The following is a 16,323-nucleotide window of genomic DNA, read 5'->3' as shown; positions in this document are numbered from 1 at the left end:
GGTCATCAAAAACAAAGGCAGCCCAACTCAGTGAAGCTAACCAACCGGGTGTCCTCTCAGTTGCTGCAGTCGCTGTATATGTGACCGGCCGTCAGTTCCCCTTCAGTGGCGGCCGCGCGCATTGTCGTCCCTCACTGCAGTGCCGAGTCGAGGGGGCGTCTGTTGTGTGTACTATCGCCGGTCATCATTAATTTTATGAGATAAAACTGAAGATTTTTATCACTGAGTTTTACGCCACCATGTGTTTGAATCCTTGTTTTTACTTGATCCATACCGAAAAGCACACACACACAGTCAGAGAGAGAGACTGGAGAGAGAGAGAGAGAGAGAGAGAGAGAGAAACCGTGCTTGTGACGGACATTGCCCTCTTCCTGTCTTTAACGGTAATGCGCGACGCTGTCTTGTCCATTACCGGTAATGCGCAAAAAATAGCAATTTCGGCCATGAGCACGATATATGTATGACCCGGCGATGGCCAAAATCAAGAGCAACAATGACGACAAGAACAACTTACAACAGCAACATCAGCAACAAAAAAGGCGATAGCTAATAGCGACAAAATCGCCAATGAATTTATGTTGGTCGATTAGAAGAAGAGAGAGTTTAGGTGAAATGTATTGTGATTGCCAATCAAAAATAAAATAAAATAAAATTAAATTAAAATTAAACCAACATTTTTTTAATCCATATATTTCATTTGGGAAGAGGGGAGTGGGAATCCTCACTATTTGTCCTTTGAGTTCCCTCCCTTGTTACCTTCGAGCATTGAAAACAATTAAAGTTACCACCGGCATCAAAATGGGGGCAGTCCATGCCAAGGTTGTACTGTCAAGTCGTTTGCAGTTCCGTTTACTGTTTTAAACAATTACAGCATGCACTAGCATATTTTACGAAACATCCATTTTGAAATAACATTGGACTTGCAATGAAAATTTGTTTTATTTGCAAATATTGTGTCCAAGAGCAGAAATGAGATCCTAACGTTTTCTGGCAAGTCGGGAGTCTGACGAAAGGCATGATGAGTTCGCTTCAAAGTCGACTTGCGTTTTAGCGTGCTACATATATGATATAAAACCTGACAAACATTTACCACCAAATATAATCAGAGACTGACAGTTATGGGAATATTTTGTATAAGTGAAAAGACAACCCTCCTTTCCATTTTTGTTGTCAGATTTGATCAAGCCATATTTATTGGCTGGATTTAATTTTTATGAAAATGTATCAATAAGATTCAACAACTGAAGATAATTCTTCAAAGTCCAATGAGAACTCAGCTCTTTGGACTTTGAAGAATTAAGTTGTTGAATCTTATTGATATATTTGCATAAAATGTCCAATAAAACACATTCCGGTGTATCTTTATTCACAAAACATGTACTAAGTTTGAAAATGATTCCATTTTCTTTTTATAGCTGTTACTATGTTGATGTTACCAGTAAAGTGGTTTGGTTAACACTTAATTCTTTTTTTGCAGACACCTGAACCAGCTGCAATGCAGCCTCCTAAAGATGATGACATTGAATTTGAAAAGATACCAGTATGTGCTATTTATTATTATTTTATTATGCAAGTATTGACATATTAATCTTCAGACAGTTTCCTGTTTTTGCAGTTTAGGCTATGTGTATACATGCGTATATATATATATATATGTGTGTGTGTGTGTGTGTGTGTGTGTGGTGTGCATGTGTGAGTGCATGCATGTGCGTGCGTGTGTGTGTGTGTATTTATATATACATGTATATGTGAACATTTATGTGTATACATGCATATATGTACATATATACATGTGTGTGCATATGTTTGTTTGCACGCATACATGTTATGCCTGTTAAACAGAAAATACTTTTTGTCTATGCATGAAAGAATATGAAAATGTGGACTGACAAATGTTGGCAAAATTTGGTATCAAGTAAGCAAGGAAGCAAAACGAGTAAATTTCCAGAATACCAAACTTAATATGAGATTTACCATCAGTTCCATTGCCAAGAGTGATTGTGCCTGAAAAAGTAAAAATTTGTGGAAATTGCAAACAGTATTATATCTTTACAAACATCTATGTATATGGTAAAAAACAGTTATAACTTACAGTTGTGCATATTATATGATGACATGTATTTCATATTTTTCATTACAGCAGTGTGTCTGAGAGTGTGTGCATGTGTGTGTCTGTGTCTGTGTTTGTGCATTTTAATGTACGTGTTCGCAGGGCTTGAAATTCCCAGATAATTTACTGTTTAGTCATATCATTTCTTTCTTTCCCTGATCTTTTCTGTGGTTAAACCGTTGTTTTTGTACATTGACGCGAGATTGAGGGTTGGCAACTTCCGGAGTAATATAGGTAATGAAATATACAAGATCAAAGTTGATTAAATATACCACTGATGGCTGTCATGAGAGGATGAATTAGAGAGTAGATATATTGCTTGTATGTCTTTTGTGATTGAGACTCTACTCTGCTGGCGTTCCATTCTCTGGAACGAGGTTGGGTGGGGAAGGGGGTGTTAACATGAAAAGGGATGAGGTGAAGTGTGATCGATCTGCACTGAAGCTGCCTGCTCAGTCACCCTTTCCACTGACACCATTAAAAATTGGTTGTCCAACAGACAAGTGGAGTAAGATTTCCACTTGCCAGCCAGGTTTGGTTGTTCCCGACAGGGTGGGTGTTTCAAGCCAGGGTGTGTATGTAGGGGTGTGTGTGTGTGTGTGTGTGTGTGTGTGTGTGTGAAACTTTAAAATCTCCTAACCCATATATTTGCACTGACCATAGCCCCACCCACAGACTTTGGTCATGGTGTTCATCACATGATATTTCATATATCAATCATCATTTCATGTTGTTCACCTTGTTCTCTCCTTACAAAGGCTCCATAGAAATTAGAAGTACAAGAATAAGACATAGAAAAACAAGCAAACAATTTGTTGCCATGGCACTGATGTAATTTCCAAAGATGCTGATATGTTTTGGTGTTTGTATACACCCTTCAACCACTTGTTTTCACTTACCAATCTTTTTATTTCGAAATTTCTAGTTGCTTTGTTTGTTTACTGTTTGCTCTGAAATGGGCCTGAAATGTTTCATTATTAGAATAATACAGATATGATTACTTTAAATTGCAACAATATCGCTGTTACATGGCGAAAACAGTATTGAAAAATTCCTATTAATAGCATTTTATACTTAATCAAAGAAGTGGCCAGCATGATTTGATTTCATTGTTAAAATCTGTTTGTTTATTTAGTTGGCTTGTGAATGTAGTATTTAATGGATGTTTTCATTAAAATTTCAGGCTAAAGTTGAAAGAGTTGTGGTGGAAGGAGTTGGACGCACAAAGGATGATATCATAATCAAGGAAGTACGGCCCATTCTGGAAGCATCCACGTTTCTGGAGGTAATGCCCCCTAGTTTTCATACAGCTCGGCATGTATGCAGGAATGTATGGATGTTAGGATTTGAAAACTCATTCTCTGAATGTTTCCTGTTGTTCAGTCTTTGTTCCTGTTGTTCAGTCTTTGTCTCTCATGTTTTATGTTATTCTTTTTTGTGTGTGTTTGCCTGTCTTTGTCCATATGCCTGTGTCTCTTTTCCTTTTTTTATTCCCATATTTTGTTTTTGTACATTTTTTGATATTTTTGTAACACAGGCTCACAAGACACACACCAAAGTGTATGCACATGCACACACTCACATACACACTTATGCATCCCTGCCCCGCCGTATCCCTCCCATCCCTCACACACACATATATATATTCAGCCAGGTAATGATGGGGTTCCGTATTTTGTATTGGTCTGAGAGCTTGGAATTTCAATGAGTAGAAAGGCTTGTGATATGGACTATGTATTAATTCTTGCTATGTTTTTTTTTCTTCTGAAAAATGTCCATGCCTCCTTGCCAGTATAATGGCAGTGTTGTGTATGGATATTGAAGGTGATGACAATGTTGATGATGACGGTGTGTCCAGATGGTGCAGAGGAGCCATGAGGTGAAGATGCGAATGGAGAAACTGGGTCTGTTCAAACGAATTGGTATCTTCATCGACACCTTCAGAGGTTCGTGTGGAAAAAACAACTCCTTAGTTCTCCTTCACAAAGTTTTAAATGAATGAATGTTACACAGATGTAATAAGGATGTGAGGCTGGGTATTAGTTGTTGTTTTTTATAATTTGAGGTGGAGGGTCTGATTCAGTCCCGCTAGACATATTCAGTATGAGCCACATCCAGCCAGCCAATGAATTGTTCCCTGTGGACAATCCAGCCACATCTAAATGGCCAATGACTTGTTCCCAGTTCACAAGCCAGCCTCATCGAACTGGTCAGTGAATTGTTCCCAGTGGACAATCCAGCCACATCTACCGGCCAATGAATTGTTCCCAATGGACAATCCAGCCACATCGAAATGGCCGATGAATTGTTCCCTATGGACAAGCCAGCCTCATCTGGCCAGCCAATGAAATTTCCCTGTGGTTTACAATAATGATGAATTTTTATTTTACAGTAGTAAAAGCTCTGGTTCATGCGGCAATTTTCACACCATACATGCTGAGAACAAAAAAGGAATGAGGGAAAGACTTTATTTTATGTATACAAACATACATACATACATATACATATATATATATACATATATTTATATATATATATATATATATATGTGTGTGTGTGTGTGTGTGTGTGTGTGTGTGTGTGAAGCTTCCCTTCCCCCTCCCCTCCAAACACCATTTTCTTTTGTGTGGTGTGTGTGTGTGTGAAATAATCTGTTTTGTTTCAGTTTGTAATGATTCATTTTTTGTTGAGGGTATGGTTTGCCCGCTTTGGCTGTTACAGAATCATCATCAGTGGACAGCTATGAGGTGACGTTTGAGGTCCGAGAGTTCAGGCCGGTATCAGGAGGCATCAACACCCTGATTGGAAATAATGACGCCAGTTTGGTGAGCAGTTCAATGTAACATGTCTCCTTGTGTCACAAGTTCCTCATGATGTGACTTTGTATTGAATGAGGAACTCATGCCTCAAACACTTTCAGTTGCAGTGCTCCAGAACTGGTTTGTTTTGCCATTCAAATATGGGTTTTTATGAAACTCAAGGCAGAGCAATTCCCAGTGATATTTGCCTAAAGGCAAGTCCCAGTGCTGTCCTAATAGTTAAGACCACTGTGGACTAACCCATTTTGGGGGTTATCTGACAAGGTAAAATCTGTGGACTGACCCATTTTTGATGTTATAATGACAGAAACAAAACAGAACGGAATGACTGTTAAAAATCTCTGGACTGACCCATTTTTGATATTATAATGACAAAAACAAAACAAAACAGAATGACTATTGTCCCAAATGTTTGAAGTGATTGATGCAATAGTGGACCTTGACTTTTGGGTCCCAAACAAATGTACGTGGATGTGTCTTAATGTTACAGTTGTTTGGTCTCAAACTGCCCAACCTTCTGGGTCGAGGGGAGAAGATGAACGTGGAATACACTCACGGCACCAAGCAGACCCGGGGTTACTCTGTCATGTTCAGCAAACCTGTCAATGCCAACCCAGACATACTGTAAGTCTCCAGAATTAAAAAGTATTCCCATAGATGGTCACACACAAATGATTACCTTTGTATTTATTTATGCCTTCACATCAATAAGGGGTGTAATAATACTCTTACATGTTTCTGTGAGTTTGCTCTTCATTAGCAAATAATTAGGATGCAGAATATAAACTAAGAGACAGAAAGATGGTAGGGAGGCTGAGCTGATACTGATTAACAAATAGAGAAAAAAAAGATTAAAGACTGATAAATGCAAACACATGCTTCAGAATTTAGTAAACCAATTCCAGTGTTGTGTTTGAAGTGTGTGTCCAGAGACAAAATGATAGAGGCTAAGAAATGCAAACATATGCATGCAAATGTAGTACAAAATGTGTAGAGACAAGATAACAGAGGTGAGCAAATGCAAACACTCACACACACAAAATGTAGTAAAAACAGATGGAGTGTTGTGGCTGAAGAATGTGCAGTTTTTCTTGTTTTGTGTGTGTTTTTTTCATTCAGGTTTAACTTAGCCACCATAGATGATATGGCCGACAGGGGAGGTAACCTAACACTGCACTGACACTACTGGAATGACAACATGTTAGAAGGGAGAGCAGTGAAACTGGTGTCAGTGTTTCAAATGAGGAACATTCTGACTGTGAGCTTAGCCTGGCTTCAGATTCGTCCCCCCTAAATATCTACTCTCTGAAAAATTGTGTGTGTGTGTGTGTGTGTGCAGGCTGTCAGGAGGAATTTATCAGTACCATGGCTCCTACCCTTGGAGTGGCTACAAAGAAACGGACAGTGGACTGGACCTGGACCTTACGGTGAGTGGCTGTGTGGATGTTGATGGAAGTTTTGCACGGTATGAATATACAGATACGCCAAGGATGAAATATATTGCAAAGTGTCACAGAAAGAAGAAAAAAGAAAAGAAAAAGAAAGCTTTTTGTGATGGAGGAAATGAGCTGCAGAGGTTTCACTTTTCACAAAAGGAAATCTGTTGTGACAAAAACATAAAGGATACTATTAATTGATACAATAGAATATATGGTGACAGGTCGTGAAAAACAACAACAAAACAAACAACAAAAAACAAAGGAAAAAAGCAGGTTTTTACAGTGAAGGAGGAAAACTTCAGAGTTGCACCATTGGTCACCAGCCAGCAACTCTATGTCAGGTCTCTTTTTTCTTTTCTTTTTTTTCCCCACAGCACAAAACAAAGATTGAGTGGAGGGAAAAACTGGGAAAAGAGAATGGAAATAATTCCTTCAAGTTTTGACTAGCCATTTCTTTATTTTCTGCTGGCAGAAATGGTTGACCATGTCAAATAATGCAACATGTTCTGCAGCAGACTCGTGTCTTTCTGGCTGTGGGAAGTGTCAAGAATTGTCTTCCGGTGTTTTCTCTGCTCTTATTATTATTTTAATTTTTTAGCTTGTCTGTGCAAGCATTGGTGCACAGAAAACTGTATTCATGAAAGGAAAGTACTGACGCATGAAAAAAACATGTCCCGTAGAGTCAGACAATGATCCATTGTTTTCTGACTGTAATTCTGTCTTCGTCAAGGTGATACACTGTGTGTGTAATTCAATTCATAAAATGCACCATGCTGGCACAGTCCTGCCTAACCGTTCCTGGCTTGGGCAAGTGATAGCTCCTTGACTCCTGGCCAGCCAACCAGCCAGCATCTTGATGTGTGCAGTTCCCGTCCTTCCTGGGCTCCCATTCGTTGCGGTGGGACGGTGTGTGGCGAGATCTGCGAGCGCTTTCCAGGACCACTTCATTTGCTGTGCGAGAACAGGCAGGCCACTCCCTCAAGTCCAGTCTGAAGGTGTGTGTGTGTCCGCGTGCGTGTGTGTGTGTGTGAATCATTCTTATTTGTCTCTGTGTGTGTTGAGAGTGATGCTGAGTTTGCATGGTAGATTATCAGAATTAGAAATATAGATCGAAAGAAATGTGCTAGAACAATATATGTGGAGCAATATGATGGTTCTGTAAAGGGTCAAGCATTGTCTGAACAGGTTACCCAAATCTGGAATTTTATGTTTTGAGCTTTTAATCAGGTTTTTGGCAATGAGGAATCTCAGTTTTTCAACATGAATTTTTTACAACGTTGTCATTGTTTTTGTAAACTTAGATTTTGTTATTTTTACTTTCTCAACAGAAGACTACAGTTGAATGTAATTTCTGTACATTACTGTTAAACAGTTACAAAAACCAGATAAAAGTCTGCTTGTGTGATGTTTGTCAAATGGACATGTTAAGCTTGATAGCACCAACTGGTTTCAAAGCTTTTAACACAGAATCAACAGTATTTTAGGAATTATTAACAAGAAATTGTAAGACTGTGCCTTTGGGAATGAGCTCTTCAGATGTATGGAATATATTTACATGAGGTCTGTTTTGTTTGTGTTTGCAGCACGTGTTTGTGCGAGACCAGCGGGATGACAGCATTCTTCCATCCACAGGATCCTTGCTGAGACTGTCACAGGTGAGTTGTGCCTTTGCTGAATCTTTTCCCTGGGGCTACATTAGGATTGATTGCATTTGTGGGATGGGTGCAGTAGCCCAGTGGTTAGAGGGTTGCACTGTCAGTTTGTGGGTCCTGGGTTGAAATCCAGGCAGCAGCTTATGTTTTGGTTATGGTTGAAGATCAGTTTGTCCAGTTTCAGGTCAGTATGTGTGCTGCTGAACTTGTGCTAGAATCCTCTTTATGTAAACCAAAAGAAGATCAAATATGCGTGCTGAAGATCTGATACTCCTTGGCAGTGTTTTGTGGGTCGTGAAAACACCAACATATCTGGTGTGTGTCCTTTTAGGAACAGAGTATGGTGACTGTTGGGGTGGGGTAAAAATGGTAATGTAAAAGCCCACTCTGAGACCTAAGTGAAAATGGAAGGATAACCCCACGAAAGAAGAAGAAGAAGAAAGATATATTGCTTATGAAGTATACAGGAAGACCACAGAGTGTGTGTTTTCCTAGATTGTCTGTGGCGACTCACAACTTCATGGTAGGATAATGATGCTTGTTTGTAGAAATTTACAGATTAAAAACAGGCAGATGGGTGTTTACCCCAGCAGGTAGTATGGTCAACTATTTTTTTACCAGGTTTGTCTGGTGGAATGCAAATATATACACCAGCATATATGCACAGTACACACATACTCACAGGTGCACATAGTTTTACACACACACACACATGTGTTTGCTTGCTCTCGTGTTCTCTCATGCATTCGCATTCACTGGTACTTGGACTCTTGCTCATTGCATTCACCCTTGCACTCACTTTCACTTGTACTGACACTCACTCACAATCATTCACACTCATGCACTCCCAATCCTGCACATGCAGCAAATCAAAGCTTTGTAGCAACAGAAGAACAGTGCCAATGTCAGTCTGAACTTCGTTTTTTTTAGTGCCCGTTCCATCAGCTGAAGTTCCGGACACACACACTTCACACTTAACACACTTATAGATGCACATTCACACGCCTGCACGCATAATGTACACAGATACACAAGCACATATGCACGCAGACACATAAGCATACATGCCTGCACACACGCGCGCGCACACACACACACACACACACAAAACAAAAGAAAAGGGTGCTTGGAGGAGAGGGGGAAGGGAATCTTAGCATGACTATGAAATTGAGTTGAGTGCTGTTGTGTGATCCCCTGTCCCGTGTGTCCTTGCTGGCAGGAGTATGCAGGACTTGGAGGAAACGTGGAGTTCTCCAAACAGGAGCTGGAACTGCAGTTCAACAAGTCTTTCTTCTGGGACACGGTAAAGCACAGCCCCCCCCCCCACCACCCCTTCATTTTCAACTGTTAGAAAATTTCTTAAACAGAACACGGTTGACATTACATGTTACATGTTAGATACATGTTGGAAAATGTTTGCTCCAAAGAAAGCTGAGGAGGAATTGGTACGTGGTGCAAAATGATTTTAAACATATTGAATAGAAACAAACAGCATCTTTAAACTACCAGCCACTGTGGCAGAGTGGTTGTGTCATGGGCTGACGAAAGGGAAGTGGACGTGGTGGGTTCAGATTCCTATCCAAGGTATATGACAATGAGATTTTTCAGTCCTGGCTGGTTCCTGCACAGGCTTGGTGTTAATGAGAATAACTGGGACCACTCAGGCCACCGTCAGTCTTTTCTTGTCTAGGGTGTATCTTTGTGAGTGTTGCTGTAACTTCCTGATCAGCCCTGTGCAGCAGGTGTCTGTACCTCCCAAGGCAGGTTGGTGCCAGGGTATGCTAGTATTATCAGAGGAACAGAAGCACAGAAGGAAGGAAGATTACATTCTTATCACATGTACACAAGCAAATCATCATCAGCAGCAGATTTTTCTATAATTATTTCATGAAAATATCTATAAAAAAAAAGTTGGTACCACTTCGTGATCAGTTCTCTTAGCAACCAGTTTTGATATCTCTTTCATGTCCATGCTGTATCTATCTATCTGTCTGTCTATCTATCTGTCTGTCTGTCTCTCTGTCAGTCTATCTCTCTGTCTATCTATGTATCTATCTAAATAAATGCAGAATGTTTTTTGAGGAGAGAGTGCATGTTGACGCCTCCAAATGAACCAACTCTCCATTTCCACAAAGCGATTTATGTGTGAGACTTTGAGATAGTTGAAAAACAAGAGAAAGAGGCAAAAATACAAACACACGCAAACATGCTCTCCCCCCTCCCCTCCTCCTCCACCTCCTCCATCATCATCACTCAGCCATCGTCATCAGTGTCTGATACCATCTATATCTTCATCTTTGTAATCTCCCTTTTGTCTCATACCATACAACAGGTTTTACAGCTGTCTTTGGCTGGTGGTGTGATGAGACCGTTGCACATGAAGGATGACATACGTATCAATGACCGTTTCTTCCTGGGAGGACCCCTCACTCTGAGAGGCTTCAACATGAAAGGGGTTGGCCCACACAGTGATGGTCAGTGTTCACTTCTTTACTGGGGATTGGAGAAACATGGTCTGAAAAAGACCGGAGAGAGTTAAAGGCTTTTTGATAAATGGGGAGGGTACACAAAAATGTTTAACCAGAATGAGAAAAAAAGTCTTTTTTTTAGACAGTCAATCAACTGAACAACGCAAGACCTAAAACAAAAATGAAAATTGAAATGCATTGAATACTAAAATAGATAAATGATTGACAGTGAAAGTAATGTTAGCTGCATTAAGAACTCAGACAATATGATGATACAGGTGGTTAATGCAGTGTGAATTCAAACTGGTTTTTTTTTGTTTTGTTTTTTATGGGAAACCAACAGGAAATAATTTTATGTTTGCAACCAAAAGTGATGTCTGATCACTGTTCCATTTTTATTTATCTGTCTTATCCAGGCAACGCCTTAGGGGCCGAAGCATACTGGGTTTGTGCAGCCCATATCTACACTCCCATGCCATTTCGACCAGGGAGAGGGGGCTTTGGTGACCTCTTCCGCACGCACCTCTTTATCAATGCTGGGAACCTGGGCAACATAAACTTCAGTAAGTTTTCGTGTGCCTTCTGCCATCAGTTCCGGTTACATTTTTTTTTTTTAAATCACGTCTACAGCCATGATTGCCTCCACCTGTTCCCCTAAACACTCATTCCCATATGCATATGCCTGTCTGGGGTCTGGAGTAGTGTTAGACTTTTAACAAAATGTGTTGAGATCAAGTGATGAAATACATGGTGCAAATGTTTCTTTCTGAATGCTGAATTGGATAACTCAATGGGGTTATGCTGTGCACTGAAGTGATGGTCAACATATCACTGGTGAATGGCTTTTAATCCAGTACAAGGCCTCTTGTTTGTTACCACGTTTCTTCTAGTGGTTTTTTTTGGTTTTGTTTGTTTGTTTTGTTTTGCTTTTTTGTTTTGTAATGCTCCAAAATGTAATGATAAGGGCCATTTGATTTTGACTCACATTTTGAGTTTAAGCAGAACTCTGCTCATAACTTTCTGGAGTTGAACCAGCAGACCTGTAGGAACTGCAGCCCAGATTGGTGGTCAAAGAGAAAGGTGTGACATAATGATGGTTTCTCTAGATTTCTGGTCAAAGAGAAAGGTGTGACCTGTAATTTTGGTTTCTCTAGATTGGTGGTCAAAGAGAAAGGTGTGACATGTAATGATGGTTTCTTTAGATTACTGGTCAAAGAAAATGGTGTGACATGTAATGATGGTTTCTATAGATTACTGGTCAAAGAAAATGATGTGACATGTAATGATGGTTTCTATAGATTACTGGTCAAAGAAAATGGTGTGACATGTAATGATGGTTTCTATAGATTACTGGTCAAAGAAAATGGTGTGACATGTAATGATGGTTTCTTTAGATTACTGGTCAAAGAAAATGGTGTGACATGTAATGATGGTTTCTATAGATTACTGGTCAAAGAAAATGATGTGACATGTAATGATGGTTTCTTTAGATTACTGGTCAAAGAAAATGGTGTGACATGTAATGATGGTTTCTATAGATTACTGGTCAAAGAAAATGATGTGACATGTAATGATGGTTTCTTTAGATTACTGGTCAAAGAGAAAGGTGTATGTAATGATTGTTTATCCAGATTGCTGGTCAAAGAAAAAGGCATGAAACGTGATGATCGTGTCCCTTTTCAGACAACCTGCTGGGGTCAGCGAGGGAGATGGGGCAGAACTTGAGGTGGGCATGTGGCGGCGGGGTCGTGCTGAGACTGGGCCGTGTGGCGAGGATGGAACTGAACTACGTCTTCCCCATGGCCTTGCAGCAGGGAGACAGGTAGGGAGACAGAGGGTGTGTGTGTGTGTGTGTGTGCGCATCTGTGTGAGGGGGTTGTTCAAAACATTTGTGTGTGTGTGCGTGTGTGCTACACATGTTGTTTTTTCTTATTCCCCCTCCCCACCACCTTCCTCATTTTAAAAAAAAAAAGAAGAAAAAAAACCCCACGCCAACCACCATAGCAAAAAAAGCCATTTCTTTCCGTCTTCTTTTCTTCTTTTTATTTTGGTTTTGGTTGAAAGTTTGCCATTTTGTCCACTTTTATTTTCTCTTTCTTCTTTTCATTCCAAATGACCACTGGACAGTTTTGTTTAGTACTCCAGGGTTCATTTCACCTGTTCATCACAAGATCAGTGGGTCATTTTCAAAATGAATGGGTCAGGTAACACACTCCCTTTGTCTTCTTTCTGCATGGCAGGGTAAGGAAGTGTAACCAGTATGTGGAGGCTGTACCTTCAAATAGATGTCAGGAAACAGTCAGTGTGACAAAACAGACTGGATACTGTGATAAAAGGGACTGGGTTATAAGTGCTGTGAAGGAACTCTGTGATGATGGTGTGTGTGAGTCTGCGTTACTTTCCTCTGATGAGGAGGCCAGCAAGGATGGTTGTCCGGTTTGAGTTGGGAGACAGATGTGTTGCTGAGATTTGCCACTTTGTGTTTATGCATTTGCATGTGTGTTAAAGTGATGATAAGTTGTGTGTTTGTGTGTGTGTGTGTGTGTGTGTGTGACTGGAAGTTATTATTATTCTGATGTGTAGATGAGTGTGCAGAGTGCTGATGCATTGGCTCTGAGCAGGATATTGCTTCTCTGTCTCCAATTCGCACACATGCACACACACACACACACACATACACACACACATCACATGTGAGTGTGAATGTGTGTAATGTGAAAAATAAATCAAAGCCCAGATGTCATCATTTTCCAAAAGGAAGTGGAAGAAGGGTAAAAATAACAACAAAAAACCCCACTCACAACAGAAAACAAAACCAGTTTTGGTTAAACTTTTAATCTTAAAGACTGAATTGCGTTTGGGGTGAGGGCCCTTGGGTCTTGTGGCGCAGTGTCCAGTTTTCAATCTTGGGATTTACAAACAAGAGTTACACACGCACACACACACACACACACACACACACACATGTATATATATGTATGTGTCTGTGTGTTTGAAATCAAATTGAAAGGTAAGTCACCCACAAAAAAAGAAGGAAAAAAAGCAAGAGAGGAAGATAGAAGATCCTAAACTGCTTAGATCAATTTTTATGAAACTAGAACTAAGAAAGGAAAAAAAGATGCTTGTAACATCAGTCCTAATCTTTATAAAGCTAGAATTTAAAAAAAAAACACCCCAAAAACCCAAGTGTGTAACATCAGTTGCAAACCTTTTTTAAAAATAGAATTTGTATCCCTTTTTTTCACTTTTTATTCTTTACTTCATAGCGTTAAATTGCTGGGTTTGTGAACATACGTCATATGTTGTTTTTCATGGGTCATATGTTGTTTTCCCTTTATGTGACTGTAGTTAATATTTGCAGTTTTTTTTCTTTTTTTCTTTGTGCAGGCTGGATTTCTCCTTAGAAACACTCAACTTGTAAATGTAAATGTTTGTTGTTTCAGCGCCAACCCAGGACTACAGTTTGGCATTGGTCTCTCATTCTTGTAGCACAGCGAGACCGGGCATTTGCACCAGTGAATCAGACTCGAGTTGATAGAGTTGCATCCCTGGATAAAATTGTGAAGCCATAACCAAGAGCAAGCGCCAAGTGACAGGTTTTTTTTCCACAGGATCTTTCATTGTCACACACTTGTGCTGACTTTTTGCATGGAACATTTTTGGTAATAAAGGTTGGTTCATTCACTTGTGGGCTTTTTGTAAAGTGGTGACATCTGTACAGTGCCTGAAAGAGTGGAATGAATTAAACAAGATCTGCATGATGGGTTCTCTGTTTGCTGAATGCTGTTGGGTGTGGTGACCTTGTACATACATACAATTGCACTTTAAGGGCCAGACAGAAGACTTTTTGATTGAAAGTAGTGAGTAAGGATATAATAAACAGGAATTTTTCAGTTCAGTTAAGTGATGTAGCTAGCTGGTTCAGTAGGGATTTTGTTTATGTACAGTGAATAGAACACATTGATTGCAGGTGAAGAGTGACAGAACTTTTAAAGTGAGCAAAGGATACTGTAGTCATTGTTTTTAACACAGCCTGGAGCAAGAAAAGGCTTGTGATGCGTTTTGACCCCAGGGCCTTAACAGCATGAACATGCAGGGAAAATGTTCACTCTCACTGAACACAGTTGTCTGTGATGCTTCCTGTTTTTCCCTCTGCATTTGTTTACTTTTATATTGAGCCTTGTTGAAGACCCTATGGTTGAAAGGTATTGCATGATTTCTTTTTCTTGTAGTTTTCTATCGAGTTTGTTGATCACTGCCTTTTCCAACGGCCAAAAATCTAATCTGATAGATTTAAAAAAAAAAGAGAAAAAAAAGACATAGACAATAAATTAGTATATTTTCCATATGGAAATAATGGACAAAGTTTTGTTTCATTGCTGAGTACAGTATCCATTTGCATTCTTTGACAGTTCTGAACAGGTAACAGTGATATTTTTTACTGTTGTAAGTTGACCTTTTTGGAGATGTTTGCATTTGGATGTGTATGTGTGAAGGCTGCATATTAAATAAATGACTCAGATGTGATATTATGATGGATTGTTTTTTGGTTCTTTCGGGTGTGATGTTTTGGATGTTGTACAGTTTTTGTCTCAGTGTAGCCCAAGTATGGCACTCACGGTCATCTGGGCTTTAAGTAATAGATATTTGTGTATGTTTGTGGATGGAAGTGTATTTTTTTTCTTTTAATGGATGTCTAAATGGAAATTGAACTGAATTTGCTGCCTAAAAAAAGTAAATGGTTGGGACAGAGAGCAAATGAAAATGAAAATTTTTTTAACGCACATGTTTTGTTCTAGAATCAGATACACATTTTTTATTCGTCTGTATTTTCTTGCTTTCAACACCTGTATCAACACAGCCAAGACAACTATGCATTGTTAACAGTTTATTTTTTTTCCCCAAGTAACAGAATACATTTATTTATGTGTGCTACTGCAGAACAGTCAGCATGAATTGTAATCAAATCTTAAGATTTATTTATATGTATACTTATTCATATTTAATGCAGTATTCCAAAGCATTTAATCCAAATCAATGGCTCTGGATTTCAAACCAAATGAAGACACGTTCCTATTAAGTCAGAAATACTCCCCTCCTACTCCCCTCCTCTTCCTCATGGTTATCTCTTTCACAATTCAAAATGTCAGTTTGAGTACATGATAAAATGAATAGCATACAACATACAGTTTACAAACTGTTCAACACAAACTTTCATAACTTTTTATTAAAAAAAGAGGTATGCGATACACAAGAATTCAACAACAGTCTCCTGGCGTAAACAGTCTGACAAGACACAGATAACAACAATACCAGACCTTTTATTATGAGGTTGAAACAAAACTGGTTTGGGTGAGACCCTTGGCATGTATGATATGGAGTGAAAGTTAAACAATGACACATCACCAGCATACACAATATACAATTCATGCAAAATATTGTCTATCATCTTCAACAGGTGAGGGAAAACACACCGGGCGAAAACAAAAAAGAGAAAACAAAATCCACGGGTTTCGCATTAACACAGAGCATCACATGATGAAATTCAACCTTCTGACAGACTGCAGGACCAGAGTTCTTCCATCTCAAATCTTCACAGTTTTCACACATCTGATCACCCAAAAGAGGAAATCTTTTTCACAACACATGTTCTTTTCTTGTAATTTAGAGCAAGGTGGAAGGATATCAAGAACAAAAATCATTCAGTATATAAGTATTTAAAGTGCCGTACCCTATTAGAACCACTCAGGACACGGCCACATATGGAACAAAAAGAAAAAGAAAAAGTGACACTGTCTTGCTTTTAAATTCCCAAAACTGCAGGATCACATCAGT

At 39.3% G+C, this 16,323-nt stretch overlaps 1 protein-coding gene across 1 annotated transcript; it reads left to right on the top strand.

The window, feature by feature from the left end:
• The first annotated feature begins 752 nt into the window (after positions 1 to 752).
• LOC143286464 (sorting and assembly machinery component 50 homolog) lies at positions 753 to 15,020 on the top strand. Its single transcript, XM_076594037.1, has 14 exons — positions 753 to 819; positions 1,478 to 1,540; positions 3,294 to 3,395; positions 3,969 to 4,056; positions 4,832 to 4,935; positions 5,420 to 5,553; positions 6,269 to 6,356; positions 7,235 to 7,363; positions 7,952 to 8,023; positions 9,240 to 9,323; positions 10,353 to 10,494; positions 10,905 to 11,051; positions 12,172 to 12,310; positions 13,932 to 15,020. Exons 1-14 carry the CDS (start codon positions 799 to 801, stop codon positions 13,975 to 13,977), a joined length of 1,359 nt encoding a protein of 452 aa, XP_076450152.1. The 5' UTR covers positions 753 to 798; the 3' UTR covers positions 13,978 to 15,020.
• The last annotated feature ends 1,303 nt before the right edge of the window (positions 15,021 to 16,323 follow it).

This window comes from Babylonia areolata, chromosome 10 (genome assembly GCF_041734735.1).
Source record: "Babylonia areolata isolate BAREFJ2019XMU chromosome 10, ASM4173473v1, whole genome shotgun sequence".
Classification (NCBI taxonomy): Eukaryota; Metazoa; Mollusca; class Gastropoda; order Neogastropoda; family Buccinidae; genus Babylonia; species Babylonia areolata.
This window is presented reverse-complemented; position numbering and strand designations above follow the sequence as displayed.